Source organism: Cucurbita pepo, chromosome 12, assembly GCF_057944985.1.
Source record: "Cucurbita pepo subsp. pepo isolate OVF chromosome 12, ASM5794498v1, whole genome shotgun sequence".
NCBI lineage: Eukaryota > Viridiplantae > Streptophyta > Magnoliopsida > Cucurbitales > Cucurbitaceae > Cucurbita > Cucurbita pepo.
The window spans coordinates 11,798,843-11,814,361 of record NC_141809.1 but is presented as its reverse complement, the minus strand read 5'-3'; the positions used below and the strand labels follow the sequence as shown (position 1 = coordinate 11,814,361).

General features: G+C 38.8%; 2 protein-coding genes across 2 annotated transcripts; one reads left to right on the top strand and one right to left on the bottom strand.

Moving 5' to 3' along the window:
• Positions 1 to 869: 869 nt before the first annotated feature.
• LOC111807159 (protein PHYTOCHROME-DEPENDENT LATE-FLOWERING) lies at positions 870 to 10,152 on the top strand. The gene is made up of 12 exons (XM_023692748.2): positions 870 to 1,331; positions 2,845 to 2,914; positions 2,990 to 3,054; positions 3,148 to 3,231; positions 4,007 to 4,087; positions 4,997 to 5,149; positions 5,241 to 5,339; positions 5,420 to 6,750; positions 6,853 to 7,079; positions 7,169 to 7,314; positions 8,303 to 8,341; positions 8,449 to 10,152. Exons 1-12 carry the CDS (start codon positions 1,176 to 1,178, stop codon positions 9,892 to 9,894), a joined length of 3,897 nt encoding a protein of 1,298 aa, XP_023548516.2. The 5' UTR covers positions 870 to 1,175; the 3' UTR covers positions 9,895 to 10,152.
• Positions 10,153 to 11,156: 1,004 nt separating this feature from the next.
• Positions 11,157 to 15,165, bottom strand: LOC111807361 (uncharacterized). The gene is made up of 9 exons (XM_023693059.2): positions 14,901 to 15,165; positions 14,671 to 14,789; positions 14,181 to 14,295; positions 14,019 to 14,080; positions 13,733 to 13,784; positions 13,461 to 13,572; positions 12,969 to 13,067; positions 12,748 to 12,875; positions 11,157 to 12,640 (listed from the first exon to the last, which is right to left on the bottom strand). The coding sequence occupies exons 1-9, from the start codon at positions 15,086 to 15,088 to the stop codon at positions 12,055 to 12,057; spliced, it is 1,461 nt and encodes a 486-aa protein (XP_023548827.2). The 5' UTR covers positions 15,089 to 15,165; the 3' UTR covers positions 11,157 to 12,054.
• Between the last annotated feature and the right edge of the window lie 354 nt (positions 15,166 to 15,519).

The window sequence follows — 15,519 nt, the reverse complement described above, 5'->3', positions numbered from 1 at the left end:
GGGAAAGTTCTAATTCCAAATGATAAGTAATCACGGTAAGAGATGTAAGATTCGAATTACTTTGTTGATTAAATATCTCAAGACAAGAACACTTGTTTGAGATTTGAATTATTCCAAGCAATATTGATAATGTCAAAGGAATGATTTCATACATGGCTTAATATAGGTTCAAAGTATTTGGCCTCCGACCACTTACACTTAGAGTTCTCACTCATTTGGCTTAATATAGCCTTAAAATGAAACTATAGCCTCAAAATTAGCCTCAAAAGCCTCAAAATGAAACTATAGCCTCAAAATGTTCTCACTCATTTGGTTTAATATAGCCTCAAAATGAAACTATAGCCTCAAAATTAGCCTCAAAATTAGCCTCAAAATGAAACATTTCATTTGTAACCTTTATACCACCTTCCACAAGCATTTTAAGAGTTTGTAACTCGGCTATTAAATGTAAGTTACAAATAAAAAAAAATTAAAATACATTAATGATAAATTTAGTTTTCAGTTATCTATCATAAATTTGTAACGATCTAAGAATAAAGAAACTCCCCTTAGAAGTATTTTGAATATTTTGTTGCATAAATGAACCTTATTCTCGTTTAGGTAAAATTAATGTTTTGGTTTATATGAGATTCAAATCTAATTAGTTTGTAATTTATATTTCTTCTAAAGTTTTAATTTTGCATTTAAGAAAACTAATGTAAAAATAATTGTGTTAAGTTAAATTAAAATTTTTAGGTATAATATCTATAATCAAACATTGATCACAAGAAACCAAAAAGTTTTAAGACCAACCAAATTATACACACTTCTGGTTTTAAGGTTGCTAAGTTTTTATATTTCTTTCTTCTTTCGGTCTTGTGTTTTCCAATAAAGCTCCCCACCAAAAATCCACTGCAATTGACAAGTAGAGGGAGAGAGTGGCACCAAAATACCCATTGCACTGCAAAACTTTCCGATTAAAATACCCATTGCATTGCAAAACTTTCCGATTAAAATACCCATTGCACTGCAAAACTTTCCCCATGTAATCGGACTGAACCCAAATCGCGCCGCCAAATCCATTCCAATCTCTCTCTCTTCCCCTTTCCCCACAATTTCCCTTTTCATCGATCCCGCCCCGTTAGCGTAAGAACACCATAAATTATTACAAGATTAATTAAACCCCTTAAATACAAATGGGCGTCTCCTTCAAAATCTCGGTAAAGGGTAAAAGGTTTCGTTCAAAGCCGTGTATTACTCGATCCAGGAGCACTGCCGTTGATGATGACGAACTTAAGGATGAGTCGAGGGTTTTATCGAAGAACGAATCTTCTCTTGCTCCAAAACTTGACGTAAGTGCTTCCGATTTTGCTTTTCCTTGTTCTTGATGTGGAAATCTGATTTCAGTGCATTTGGTTGTTGTTTAGAGGGATTTTGATTTTGTTCCTTTGTAGATGAACTCAATGATCCTCCTTATTTTAATCCCTAAACTTTCGTACTTACCTCGTTTCAGTGTTTGTGTTTTCAAATGATGTTTTGTGTTGGCGTCCAACAATTTGTAGTGTTGAACACGAGTTCATGTGATGGGACTAAAGTAGATTTAGTAGACATTTATTGTGAGATCCTACATCGGTTGGAGAGGGGAATGAAACATTTCTTATAAGGTTGTGGAAACCTTTCCCTAGTAGACGGGTCTTAGAAACCTTGAGGGGAAGCTTGAAAGGGAAAGCTCAAAGAGGATAATATCTACTAGCGGTGGGGTTTGGCTGTTACAAATGGTATTAGAGCCAGACACAGGGTGGTGTGCTAGCGAGGACGTTGGCCCCCCAAGGGAGGTGGATTGTGAGATCCCACATCGGTTGGAGAGGAGAACGAAACATTTCTTATAAGGGTGTGGAAACCTCTCCCTAGTAAGACGCGTTTTAAAAACCTTGAGGGAAGCCCAAAGAGTACAATATCTTCTAGCGGTGGGCTTGAGCTGGTACAAATGGTATTAGAGCCAGGCACCAGGCGGTGTGCCAAGGAAGACACTGACGCTCAAGGGGGTGGATTTTGAGATTCCACATCGGTTGGAGAGTGGAACGAAACATTTCTTATAAGGGTGTGGAAACCTCAATCTAGTAGACATGTTTCAAAAACTTTGAGGGGAAACCCAAAAAGGAACGCCCAAAGAGGACAATATCCGCTAGCGGTGGGCTTTGGCTGTTACAAATGGTATCAGAGCTAGTCAACAGACGGTACGTGGCACTGGTGGGAGTAGGGCTAGACTTCTCCCTAGTAGACACGTTATAAAAACCTTGAGAGAAAACCCAAAGAGGACAATATCTGCTAGCGGTGTTTTTGGGTTGTTAGAAATGGTATTAGAGCCAGGCAATGGGCAGTGTGCCAACGAGGACGCTGGGTGTCACAATCACCTTGTGACACTGGGCCCCCAAGGGGAGTGGATTGTGAGATCCTACATTGGTTGGAGAGGGGAACGAAACATTTCTTATAAGGTTGTGGAAACCTCTCCCTAGTATACGCGTTTTAAAAACCTTAAAGGAAGCTCGAAAGGGGAAGTCCAAAGAGGACAATATATGCTAGCGGTGGGCTTGAGTTGTTACATTTATGTAGAGTTTAAGGATCAAAATAGATCTTTCGAAATTCATAGTTCTAAATGAACATGTTTTGACAGTTCATATACCATATTGAAATTTAAAACTTAATACTAATGATGGTGATGATATAGTGGATTGCTTGTTGTTGTTATCTCAAGAATGAAAGTTATACCAAAACTTCTAGTGAGTTTGTATAGCCTAAAGCAAGTCAGTATGATATCAATTCTGTTTACTTGGTATCATAATACACTTGTTCTTGATATAACAGAGTGAAGAAACTGAAAGAAGTGGGGATGTAAATGGGGTGACTGGGTCTTCTTTACATCATCTAATTCCAGGTAATTTCTATCGACTTTAGGCGTTATGTTATTAGATTTGGATTCTTTATGAACAAATGAGTATTGTTCTTTCAGAAAATGGAGTTTCCTTCACATTAAACCTGTTTCGAGATGGATATTCTATCGGAAAGCCATCGGAGGTCGGTTTGAAAATAGCATTACTTCATTTAAGTGGCAAATAGGAAGGAAAATACATCAAAACTAATGCTTAGAATTGTAATCATGTTCTTCAGATTGTGCCTACGCACCCAAATACTCTACAGGACAATTCAAAGTTGGTACTTCCTTATGACAGGAAATCCGAAAACTTGTTTTCTGTAAGTGTCATCTGCTTTCCTTCATATCTCTTCGTTTATGGCATTGTAGATATCGACTAGTTTACGAGACTGTAGTTCATGTTCTTATTTAAAATCGATTACTTGTTGCTACGTAATTAGTAGGTTCTGTGCTGAGGACACCCTTGTTCCTTCTTTCTAGTTATCCCTTTTTGTCGTTAATACGAATTTTATGTTTTCGTTTCATAATATAAAACGAATCATCTCTTGAGATCGTTTGCATCATTCTCTTTCTTTTGGGATCTTAAGGTTTTCAAAGTTCGTTAGAGGCATTCTTATTAAAAGAAAACTTATCTTTTCCCGGGTCGGAAGACTTCGAAACAATTGGTGTTGAGCAGATTTCTCGTCTATAGTTTAGCGCTTTTTAAAATCTTGAAGAAACATTTTTTGTGAGATCCCACATCGGTTGGGGAGGAGAACGAAACACCCTTTATAAGGGTGTGGAAACCTCTCCCTAGTAGGCGCGTTTTAAAAACCTTGAAGGAAAGCCCGAAAGGGAAAGTTCGAAGAGGACAATATCTACTAGCGGTGGGCTTGGGTCGTTACGTTTTTTTTCTCTCTAAGAAGTCCAAAGGGTGAATCTAACTTCCTCAGGGTATTTTGTGGTGAAATCGTGTTTTTAGCGAGGCCACGAGCATGGAATTTTCAAGAGACGCTTCTATTCTATCAGTTTTCGAAGTTGTTTCATCTTCATTAGTCACGTCCCTTAATGTATCTAACAGGCATTTCTTTTGTTCTTTATTATATGTGCTTCAAGGCTATTGAATGTGGCCGATTGCCTGGAGATATTCTTGATGATATACCTTGCAAATATGTTGATGGCACAATTGTTTGTGAGGTGAGTTTATTTGAATTCTGAATTTACTTTTAGGAAGCCTAAAATATGGTTAGGATGGTTTAAACTGTGTATGTTCATATGTTATGTATATTTTCGGTTGATCGAGCCCTTCGTACTTACGTGTCTATAAAGGGTTCACCATGTCGTTTTTTCTTTTGACAAATGTTTCACCGTCTTGATGGGGTCGTCTCAATGAAATCTTTGATGATCGGTATAAAGGAAAAGTTAGAAGTAATAAACCCCACACTAACAAAAACAATATACAATACGGAAAGGAAATCACCCTAAAAAGGTAAAGTTTTTCTCATGGTGCATAAAGCTATTAACACGAGCGAAAACCTACAGAAAGGAATACCCTACACGACTCTATTTTCGAAAGACAGTTAATCCCAGAACCATCTGTTTATATAGTGCATATATACTTACGATTTCTAGTCAAAGATTCTCAATCTTTTCCGATGGTATCTCATTTTTCCTAGGAATGTAAAGAAGTTATTGGACATGACCTTAACGTACCACTCCTTCAAGAACGCAAAAGCTCTGCTATGGACAAACCTCTTTATGGCTCTCTTTTGGAGTCTATGGAAAGAAAGAAACCAAAGAGTATTCATGGAGAAGACTGAGCCTAAACTTCTTTGAAAATGTTGTTTACCACGCTATTTCTTGGTGTAAATCGTCTAATATTTTTACTTTCTGTAGTTGTACCATTGTACCTCCCTCGTTGTAAATTGAGAAGGTCTTTTGTTAGCATCATGGATAAACACATCACTCTCGGAAATTTCAAACATCAATAAAATTGTCGATTATATAAAAAAAAAACATATATTTATCCCGATTCTGTTTATCTATGGTTTCATTGCAACTTTCCAGTTTATAATTTTAGAATTCACCGTAATTATGTTCTTGTAGGTGCGAGATTTTCGTGGATGTCCACCCGAACAGGGGCCTGGTGCTCGATCGACTGCTAGTGTCAATAAGATACATCTTAGGATGTCCTTGGAAAATGTGGTAAAAGATATTCCATTAATTTCAGATAATTCATGGACTTATGGCGATCTTATGGTATGTACGACGACTTCATAATCTATAACGAATAATTTTAATAACATCTCGAGGACGTGATACATTTTTTAATTTGTTTTTAATACTTAAGGAAGTGGAGTCCCGGATTCTTAAGGCGTTGCAACCGGAACTTAATCTTAACCCTGCTCCTAAGTTCGATAGGCTCTGCAGCATCCCAGTTCCTATGAAGGTGATGCAAATTTCTGATGTTTTATGAAGATAATATCTCCACTCTTTTATGTGTTCAACATTTATTGTTGCTGTCTGCAGCTCAACGTTTCTCATTACGCTGAGCGGAGGAAGCGATCGAGACAGCTTTCGGAAGTACCCGTCTCATCTAATAGTAGGTTTGAGAAGAAGATTTGCATAGACAGAGTATCTGAAAGTTTTAATACCAGGTTGGGAGATTCAGGAGCCGTTTCTGGAAATTTGAGTTTAAATGAGATGTTATCATCAAGACCAAAGAGCTTTACTACTTTGGATGCTTCTCTTCCAGCACAATCGGCTGTATCGATATCTCAATCTAGGTATTCCGTGGGCAGTGGAACTCCAAGAGGTATGCTTGATCAAGTAGCCGGGTCAGTTCTTAATCCGTCTGGTGTTTCCCCTACGGGGCAAGAAATGATCTCATATGCGGATAATTTGAACGCTAATGTCTCTCTTCATGGAAAGAGGGAAACTCAAGATGGGCAAACGTCACCGTTGTCCCGTTTTAATAAGAGACCAAGGCCATCTCTTATAGGCGTCGATGGAATTCAATCGCACCCATTTTCTTCGATGGATGGCCCCCATGGAACTGACCTGAATTGGAAGAATATGTTGCAACAGCAAGAAATAGCGAGAGGTATGCAGTACTCAAACCCAGGAGTTCAAAAATGTTCTCAGCAAATGCTTGAAGGAGTCCTGAATCAGGACTCCGTGCAAATACCGTTTTCTACTGGACAATCGGCTATACGATATGTAGCCAAGGAAGAGCAGTTTGAGTTAGAAAAGATGGACGGACCTGACCTCGGTCGAAGCAAAACCGATATGCAAATGACGGAAACCGAAAACCACCTAGATCCTCAGCATCCACAGGTTCATCAACGACCTCCACAGCAAGCATTTGTGAGATCTAATCTCTCTCAGCCTCCTTGGAATAGTTTTGGTCAGCATGTGGAGAAGGTAGCAAGAAAGGAGGACCAAGTATCGAAAAGAAAATCAGTTCAAAGTCCTCGTGTGTCGGCAGGAGCTATGGCTCAACCATCGATGTCGAAATCGGGGGAAATCTCTAGTGGCTCAGGTGGACCACAGTATGGAGTGCCTACAAATATTTCAGCACAAAAGGATAAGCCTGGCATTATAACTCATATTGGAGGAACTCCATCCTTGACTTCGAGTGCTAATGATTCGATGCAAAGGCAACATCAAGCCCAATTGGCTGCGAAGCAACGATCAAAATCCCTCCCGAAAACACCAGTAATGAGCGGAGTTGGATCTCCTGCTAGTGTCGGTAATATCAGTGTTCCCCTGAATGCAAATAGTCCTTCAGTTGGAACCCCACCTTTTGCTGGTCTAACCATGATTGAAAGATTCTCAAAGATTGAAATGGTGTCTGCAAGGTAAAGTTTGGCTATCCACCTTTACAAGGTTTTGGCTTATCATATGCTCTACAGGACGTTAACGCATTTGTTTTGTTGTTTAATCGAAACCGACCGCTGCAGGCATCAGCTCAACCTTAAAAAGAGTAAGGTCAACAACTATCCTATCCGGAAAACAAGTACATTCCCGGCTCACAATCTTGCGACCCATCTGGCAAACTCATCGATTAACAACGACTTAAAAGATGACGCTTGTGCGAGGAAGATGTCGAAGTCCCGAACTGGCGGCAGCTTAAATGCCTGCAAAAGAAGGGTGTTAACTTTTATGTTGCAAGACCGTATACCTCAAGGTCTGTAACTTTGTAAGTTTTCAGATAGTTAGTCTTATGTTTAACTCTGCATTTCATTTGAAGCTCTTCTTCACATTCTTCTGCTGCAGGAATGGTTCCGTATGCTACTAGGTTACAATGTCGGGTAATCCTGTCGGAAAAGCCTAACGATGGAACGGTAGCAATTACCTACGAAGATATAGATGATAGCATTTTTTTTGATGTTGAAGATCTTCTTCCGACATTGCCAAATACTGTAAGCTATCATGTTTTGCAGTCAACAAATTTGTGTTCTGTTATGTTACCACATTTTAAGTTATATCCTTCTCCTATGACTATAATAGATCATAAGGAATAATTGACGAAGTAATTGAATTACGTGCTTCAAGAGGAGAAAACAACCCGCCTCCCAGAAACTTCGGCTTGTACCTCTTTGAACTTGACCCTACCGAAGTAAATGGATCGTTTTTTTTTCTTTTTTCGTTTAAGTAGGCAACTAAGGTACACATGATCTGCACTTATCATTGATTCTTAGTCTTGGGAGGACTTTGGCTCTTGTTAAAGCTGATTTTGCCCGGAAGGGAAAGTCAAAAGAGGACAATATCTGCTAGCGATTGGCTTGGGCTGTTACAAATGGTATCAAAACCAGACATCGGGCGATGTGCCAGCGAGGAGACTAAGCCCTGAAGGGGGTGGACACGAGACGATGTGCCAGCAAGGACGCTGGACCCTGAAGAGGGGTGGATTGGGAGTTCCCACATCAATTAGAGAAGGGAACGAGTGTCAGTGAGGATGCTTGTTGACACTTGGCCCCGAAGGGAGGTGGATTGTGAGATCTCACGTTGGTTGGAGAGGGAAACGAAACATTCTTTATGAGGGTGTGGAAACCTCTCCCTAACAGACACATTTTAAAAACCTTGAGGAGAAGCTCGAAAGGAAAAATCTAAACAGGACAATATTTGCTAGTGGTGGACTGACTACATAGGATTTAATATCATATCGTTTGAGTTTTTTTTTAACACCAAATGTAGTAGGGTTAGACGGTTGTTCTATGAGAATGGTTGAGGGGCTCACAAGCTACCTCGAAGTTACGAAGATACTTGAGCACGGCTTGCTTAAATGTTTCTTTTGGATTTCTATAAATACATGCTTTCATTATAAGCAATAAATGTTGTGAATCTGGTGTCTATATGGCTATCCCATCTTTCTGTTCTGACACGAGTATACGTATGTTTTACGAACAGCTTTCGGCAGATTTACTTGCGGAGCAATTATCTTCGTTGGTATGAATCTAAAATTTTATTTGTTTCTTAAATTATTAAGTAGTTATCAAACATGCCTTAGAATTTATGGATGATGCCCAAGGTATAAGATTTGTGTAATTCTGCAGATGGTTCATGAAGGGTATGATCTTATTGAAGACAACATTCAAGTTAGGCCAACCCGGATGAACCCGTCCCACAGCAGTCATTCAAATGCTGCTGGTCATCCTCATATTAATCCAGCAGCGGAAATGCAGAGTTATGGAGAAGCTTTTCCGGGTCAAACGTCGAATGAAGTTCCGAAGCCGAGCAGTAACAGTAATGCGTCTCTGCTCAACGCCTCCCATAGTCTTCTAGGAAACACAAGGATGTTACCTCCCGGAAACGCTCATGCCATGCAGATGTCTCAAGGAATTTTGGCCGGGGTTTCGTTACCCGTAAGGCCGCAACAGATGGAAGCAGCCCAACCTTCGATGCAACAGCAGCTGCAGCAATCGCCACAGGCATCGCAGCAGCAGAATCAGCAAAACCTGATTCAAACACAGCAGCATCAACAGTTCCAGAGATCGATGATGCTCGGAACAAGCCAGCTTTCGCATTTGAATGCCATTGGTGCGAATTCGAACGTTCAATTGGGTACTAACATGGCGAACAAGTCATCCATTCCGCTTCATCTATTACAGCAGCAGCAGCAACAATCACAAATGCAGAGGAAAATGATTATGGGAGCTGTGGGTATGGGCGGTATGAACAACAACATGGTGGGACTTGGAAGCCTAGGCAGTTCAATGGGTGTAGGAGCCACCAGAGGAATAGGAGGAACTGGACTACAAGCACCCCCCATGGGTTCTATTCCAGCCATGGGCAATGCAGGTCAAAATCCAATGAACTTAACCCAGGCATCTAATTTTAACAACACTCTCAGTCAGCAATTTCGAGCGGGAACGTTAACAGCAGCGCAGGCACAACAAGCTGCTTATAAATTCAGGATGGCGCAGAACCGAGGCATGCTCGGTGCTGCCTCTCAATCGACAATAACTGGAATCCCAGGAGCAAGACAGATGCATTCAAGCTCAGCTGGACTTTCAATGCTTGGACAAGCTCTGAACCGTGCTAGCCTCACCCCAATGCAACGAGCAGTAGTACCTATGGGTCCTCCAAAGTTGACGCCGGGAATAAACCCGTACGTGAATCAGCAACAGCAGCAAATGCAACAGCAACAACAGCAACAACAACCTCAGCAGCAGCAGCAGCTACAACAGCAGCCTGAAACAACACCACCACTTCAGGCTGTCGTTTCTCCACAGCAAGTAGGTTCACCTTCAACCGTGGTGGTCCAACAACTGCAGCAACAGCAGCAATCAGCTAGCCCACAACAAACGAATCAGAGAACTCCGATGAGCCCGCAGCAAATGAGCTCGGGTGCAGTCCATGCCCTTGGCGCTGGCAATCAGGAGGTTTGCCCCGCGAGCCCACAGTTGAGTTCGCAAACCCTTGGTTCAGTCAGTAGTATTGCAAATTCTCCCATGGACATGCAAGGTGCCAACAAGAGTAACTCTGTAAATAATCCATGAAGTAGAATTGTTTGAGGCTATTAACAATAGAAGTAGATCCTTGAGAACTTATCAAGATATGTACAGTTTAACGGACGAAAAATATGTGTATTAGCAGTGTTTTGTTTTTAGATTATGTGATCCATATAGTGAAAATTGTAAAAATATTATCACTTTTTATTAACTTTTCTAACACTTACGGATTTGTTAGGAAGTTTGTAGAAGAATTCAAGACGAGATAATGAGCTTAAGAAGGGATTGAACCTATGTGGTATTAAATTTTGTCTCGTAACAATATCTTAGTATATATATATACACACACACATCAAGACTCTTCATAAACTCTCTAACGCTCATATGAAGTCTAATACAAGGATTACTGTAAAATTTAGAAACTGAAATTGATGTCATGGGTTCATATAAGTATGTTGACACGTGTCCCGTAGTTCTGCACGTGTCACATATATTGATATGTGTGAATTGTTTGTAGATGGATATGCTTATAATATGTTATGTATATGTTATAATATGTGATTGTATGATAATACTTACAGTACGATGTGTTCAATGATATGTTTGAGATAGGATACAAGAATGATGCACTAAACGTAATGTAACGACAAAAGTAAGATATGTTCATGGAACGTTAAGGTTGGGGTTTGTATCGAAATGCTATGGATATGAGAGATTGATAAAAACGATATGGTCACGCTCAATTGATAAAAGAATATGATTAGGTTATTGGTAGAAAGAGATAAGATTACGATAGATTGATAGAACGACAACATTAAGATACGTTCTTGTAACGATATGACTAAGGTACGTTCATGGAACGTTAAGGTTGGGGTTTGTATCGAAATGCTATGGATATGAGAGATTGATAAAAACGATATGGTCACGCTCAATTGATAAAAGAATATGATTAGGTTATTGGTAGAAAGAGATAAGATTACGATAGATTGATAGAACGACAGCATTAAGATACGTTCTTGTAACGATATGACTAAGGTACGTTCATGGAACTTTAAGGTTGGGGTTTGTATCGAAATGCTATGGATATGAGAGATTGATAAAAACGATATGGTCACGCTCAATTGATAAAAGAATATGATTAGGTTATTGGTAGAAAGAGATAAGATTACGATAGATTGATAGAACGACAGCATTAAGATACGTTCTTGTAACGATATGACTAAGGTACGTTCATGGAACGTTAAGGTTGGGGTTTGTATCGAAATGCTATGGATATGAGAGATTGATAAAAACGATATGGTCACGCTCAATTGATAAAAGAATATGATTAGGTTATTGGTAGAAAGAGATAAGATTACGATAGATTGATAGAACGACAGCATTAAGATACGTTCTTGTAACGATATGACTAAGGTACGTTCATGTAACGATATGACTGATAAGTATAAGAACGTTAAAACTATGTTAAGTTAGGAGACGATATAACCAAGAAGTGTTTATGTTACAAGCATATAAAGTTATGTTATGTCTCTCAAATTGTATGTAAACAGCATAATATGAATGACATGAAATATATCCCATTAAAATTATATATGATATGAGAACTGAAAAATGAGAAACGATAATATGAATGATGAACGATACATGAAATGTATGAAAAACGATATGAGAAGTATAGAACGCTAGCGGAGTTGTATTAAATGATAATGAAAATGGAAAAATACTGGAACCTCCCGTATTATGTGTGCTCATGCATAGAACAATTCTAGTTTAGGTAAACTCTTACAAATTATCTAGGATGCAGGTGAGTAAGGACAAAACATGCTTGAATGACTTGTATTGGTATGTGCAAATAATCTTCACTATTAAGAAGCGAGAAAAGTAGGTAAACGTGACTATGTCGTGGGGCGGTTAGATGCAATAACCGGATTATGAACCCTTGTCAAGAAACACTCTCAAAAGGTTTACGCCTTCCCCTCCAACTTTTCTTTCTCCTAATATAAGAGATACAAACAAAGAAGAGGCAGCATGCGTTACCATTGCTTTCATGCCTAGTTGGATTACTAATCTTCCTAGGATGGTGTATTCCATATTTCCACTCTAACTTCCCTTCATAAAAGTGATCAAAGTAACCACCAATGCGCTTACCTTTTAATGCCAAAACAAAATTCAATAGAACCCAAATTCTATCAGAGCATATACACATACTTACCGACAAAGCCGAGCATTTTGATGCATCTGATGATGATGATGATGATGGCGGCCCAATCTTTCTTTCTCCCTTCCGGCAAAATCTTGTGCCATTTCATGCGAGAATATACAATTCTCCCCGTAGTGACACCTCCCTACGGCATAATAACGGCATCGTTGTTGCTTGTAGCTTTCTTCCGCATGTTGGTTCACTTTAGGATAAAGATTCATTTGGCCCATTGCCAGTCTAGAAGCAGGATGATCAGCCCTGTAAATGCTGGGATGTATATTGTAGCTTACTGGAGGAGGATCGGCTTTCATTTGGGGTTGGCTAAAGTAATTGTTTTGCACTGGATTCACCATGGGCTGAAGTTGATATGGCCGTCTACTATGATCAATGAACACATCTGATTTTGATTGCTTTGTTGGGTTATTTTGACGAGGAGGTTCTCCTGAATTACCGAACAAAGTTTTTTCCTGATGTGGATGAACCGCTTTTCTCGCATCAACGGATAACTTCACCATGGTTTCAGCTAACATCGTTCCTGCTGAAGATAGATTTGACTGAGAGGGATTCTCACTAAATCCTTCTCTCCTTGATTTCCTGAAGCAAAGAGAAACCCGAACAGTTCATCAAACTATTATTGTCTTAACCAAAATAGGAGTACAGGTTGATTGTTTGTTTGTTTGTTTGATACAAAATGATAATACCTGTTTTCATTGTGCGTTTTTCTTTTTTCTTTCTCTACTACACGTGCTTCCCTAGTTGATCTTGCAAGTGATCCCCTAGCATGTTTTTCCATTAAAACTTTTTGCCTTTCTCCTTCATCTTCCCAAGTCTACAATTTCACAACATGGGTTATGTTAAAGAACAGTTGAAACTATAAGAGAAAGGCCCCAACCAAAGGAAGAAAATATGTAACAACTGTAACCTGTCTCATAGTCTTCATCCGATAAAGATTTCGACCCTTGATTAAAAGGGGATGAAGTGGAGGAAGTGGTTTCTCACCCTTACTCCACAATACTTCAATCTGGCTCAGAAAATGAAAAGGGAAAGGTTTGTATAATAAATACTGTTCAAAGGTAACGGAACTCAAGAAGACAACTACTAAAAAATAGCTATGGTTCATCATTAGTCGACAATTAACATACTTGACTTTTAAAAGTCACCTTGGCGATAGCAGAAAGTAGAGTATTAGATATATCTGATTAATAATTAAAGAACAGATTTTGCTGACTTCCAATGACTAAATTGGATGTAGACAGTAAATGAAAGTCAAATAACCTTGCTATTGAGCAGTGGTTCCAGCAATATTATTTGCAATCTAGATCATCTGACAGTTCAAGTACTATATTCTTCGCATGATTACGACTTTTTTTCCACTGGTTTGTGAAAAAATTACTAAGTTATGCACTGTGCTCACCGTAAATGTATGTTGTTGTTTAGAAGCACCATAACTTTCTTTCACAATGCGGCCTGCAACAGTTCTTGTTCCACACGAAGGACCTATGGAGCTCCTAGATGCTATATTGTACCTGAATGATGAATATCCCAATAAAGAAACCATCCATTAAATCAATTGTTCCAAGTAAGATTAAAACCTCTTATCATTCTCACGGATAAAATTTGCTGTTGAATTATTGGTCCTCGGCTCGTTATAGAAATAAAGGAGATTAATGAAATTTAAATGCTTACATCTCGTATACTTTTTGTTCAAACATAACAACATCACCCATGCAAGCATCACCTGCATCAAACGAATATCAGAAACGACAGAACAGAGATAGTTATTATCAATTCAAGTATATTGGACACTAAAAGACGAGCTAGAAGAATTTCTTAAGAATGCTTGGTCCGGCAGACAAATCAAACAAACTAGAAGTAAAGTTAATGATCAATCATCACTAGAAAAATCAGCAACATATTACTGTAAAGCTGTTCAAACAGCCATAGAATCCGCACTATGTAACTGAGATCATACCTTTACAATTTACTGTAAAGCTGTACTCTGGATATTTCTTCTCCCCTCCACCATTTAAAATCCTGAAAATAATTGAGAAGGAAAATGAAAAGAAATTTGCCGTTAGCCATAGACTCCTTTGAAATCCATTTTTATCCTACCATACATACAATACAAACTTACTCCAAATGCTCGTTGATACGCTGAATGAGTACATCTTTGGTTCCTGTTAGTCTCAATCCATTCTTTCTTAGATAAGCCTTGCATTGCTCTACCTTGAGTTTCTCTAGCTTACCAGCTGGGCTCAAAGGATGATAGAGAAATGTGTTATGTGAGGAACAAGGAGAGACTAAAGAACAATGTCAACTTCCGTTTTCAGAGTCCATTTGGTAGAAAGAACGGAAGTATTTTCTAGTGCTTTCTCCTCTCAACTAATGGATACATTTAAGGAGGAACGGCAATCCGTAGGTGAAAGAAAACGTAACTCTAAACTGGACACAAATTCATAATACTTCAACAATACCTAACAGATAGAGTACATCGATTATTTAAAAGAAACGCAAAAATCGGAAGGAAAGAAGCTTACAAGTCCCGATTTCTAATGGCGTTCTCTGTTCGTAAATGAACCAAATATGAAAAAAAATTAGGTAACCATTTAAAATCTTTGACTGACCTTTGATGATCGATAGCACTTCACTAATATCTTTTTCATCATTTTCATTTACATTCAGAACCTCTGGCGCTACATAATCTAAGTATTCTTGCGCGATCAGTGCCCTATCTTCAACTTCCCTGCAGAATGCAAACAACCTAATGAACTCGAGCTCTACATCGATTAATCAAATATAATAGTTGACCGCAGCGAAAAAGATTCGAAATCTGTTAAAAGATTCAAATACTTACGACGACTTCGATTTCTTCCTGATCGAGATCCTTGAAACCTTGGAATTGGTATCTTCCTCAAAGCTGTAACTCGGATCACATTCCGAATCATCAGAATCACACTGGTCGTCTAATTCTCCATGCTCATCGATAAATTCTTCTAGTTCGAAGCGACGCGGATCAGTGACGAAACTCCCAGAAAACGCCATCAAAATATATTACTTCTCCGTTCGATGCGGTTTCGGATAGATATCGTTTTGCTCTGCTCCCAATCGTATATAACGGGGGAAATGAATGAATAAAAAGAAACATTAAGGAAAAATTTCAAATTGCAACGGCTAGTAGCCAAGGACGAAGGCAAATGAAAATTGGGCCTGATAATACGGTTTTGGGCTTTACAACAAAGACCGGACCGGAATCATGGGCTTGGTAGCACATCAGCCCATTTCAGAAATATTAAAAAATGACCTACTTATTAAGTTTATATATATATTTTTTATATATAGGTTGTATTTATGTATTTGTTTATTATTGTAAATGAGTTTGGAAAATACTGAAATTAATTTGAAGATGATTGATTGCTTTATCCAATCTTTTGCCCAAACTATCGACTAAACTTTGAACCATACAATTTATGGAA

Bases quoted from the DNA above. Each gene is read 5' to 3' on its own strand.
- LOC111807159 (XM_023692748.2), top strand. From the start codon at position 1,176: ATGGGCGTCTCCTTCAAAATCTCGGTAAAGGGTAAAAGGTTTCGTTCA. The intron at 5,150-5,240 runs GTATGTACGACG...TTAATACTTAAG, and splicing joins GGACTTATGGCGATCTTATG to GAAGTGGAGTCCCGGATTCT. The intron at 5,340-5,419 runs GTGATGCAAATT...TGCTGTCTGCAG, and splicing joins GCATCCCAGTTCCTATGAAG to CTCAACGTTTCTCATTACGC.
- LOC111807361 (XM_023693059.2), bottom strand. From the start codon at position 15,088: ATGGCGTTTTCTGGGAGTTTCGTCACTGATCCGCGTCGCTTCGAACTA. The intron at 13,785-14,018 runs GTATGATCTCAG...CGTTTGATGCAG, and splicing joins CTTTACAGTAAATTGTAAAG to GTGATGCTTGCATGGGTGAT. The intron at 13,573-13,732 runs GTAAGCATTTAA...TTCATCATTCAG, and splicing joins GAACAAAAAGTATACGAGAT to GTACAATATAGCATCTAGGA.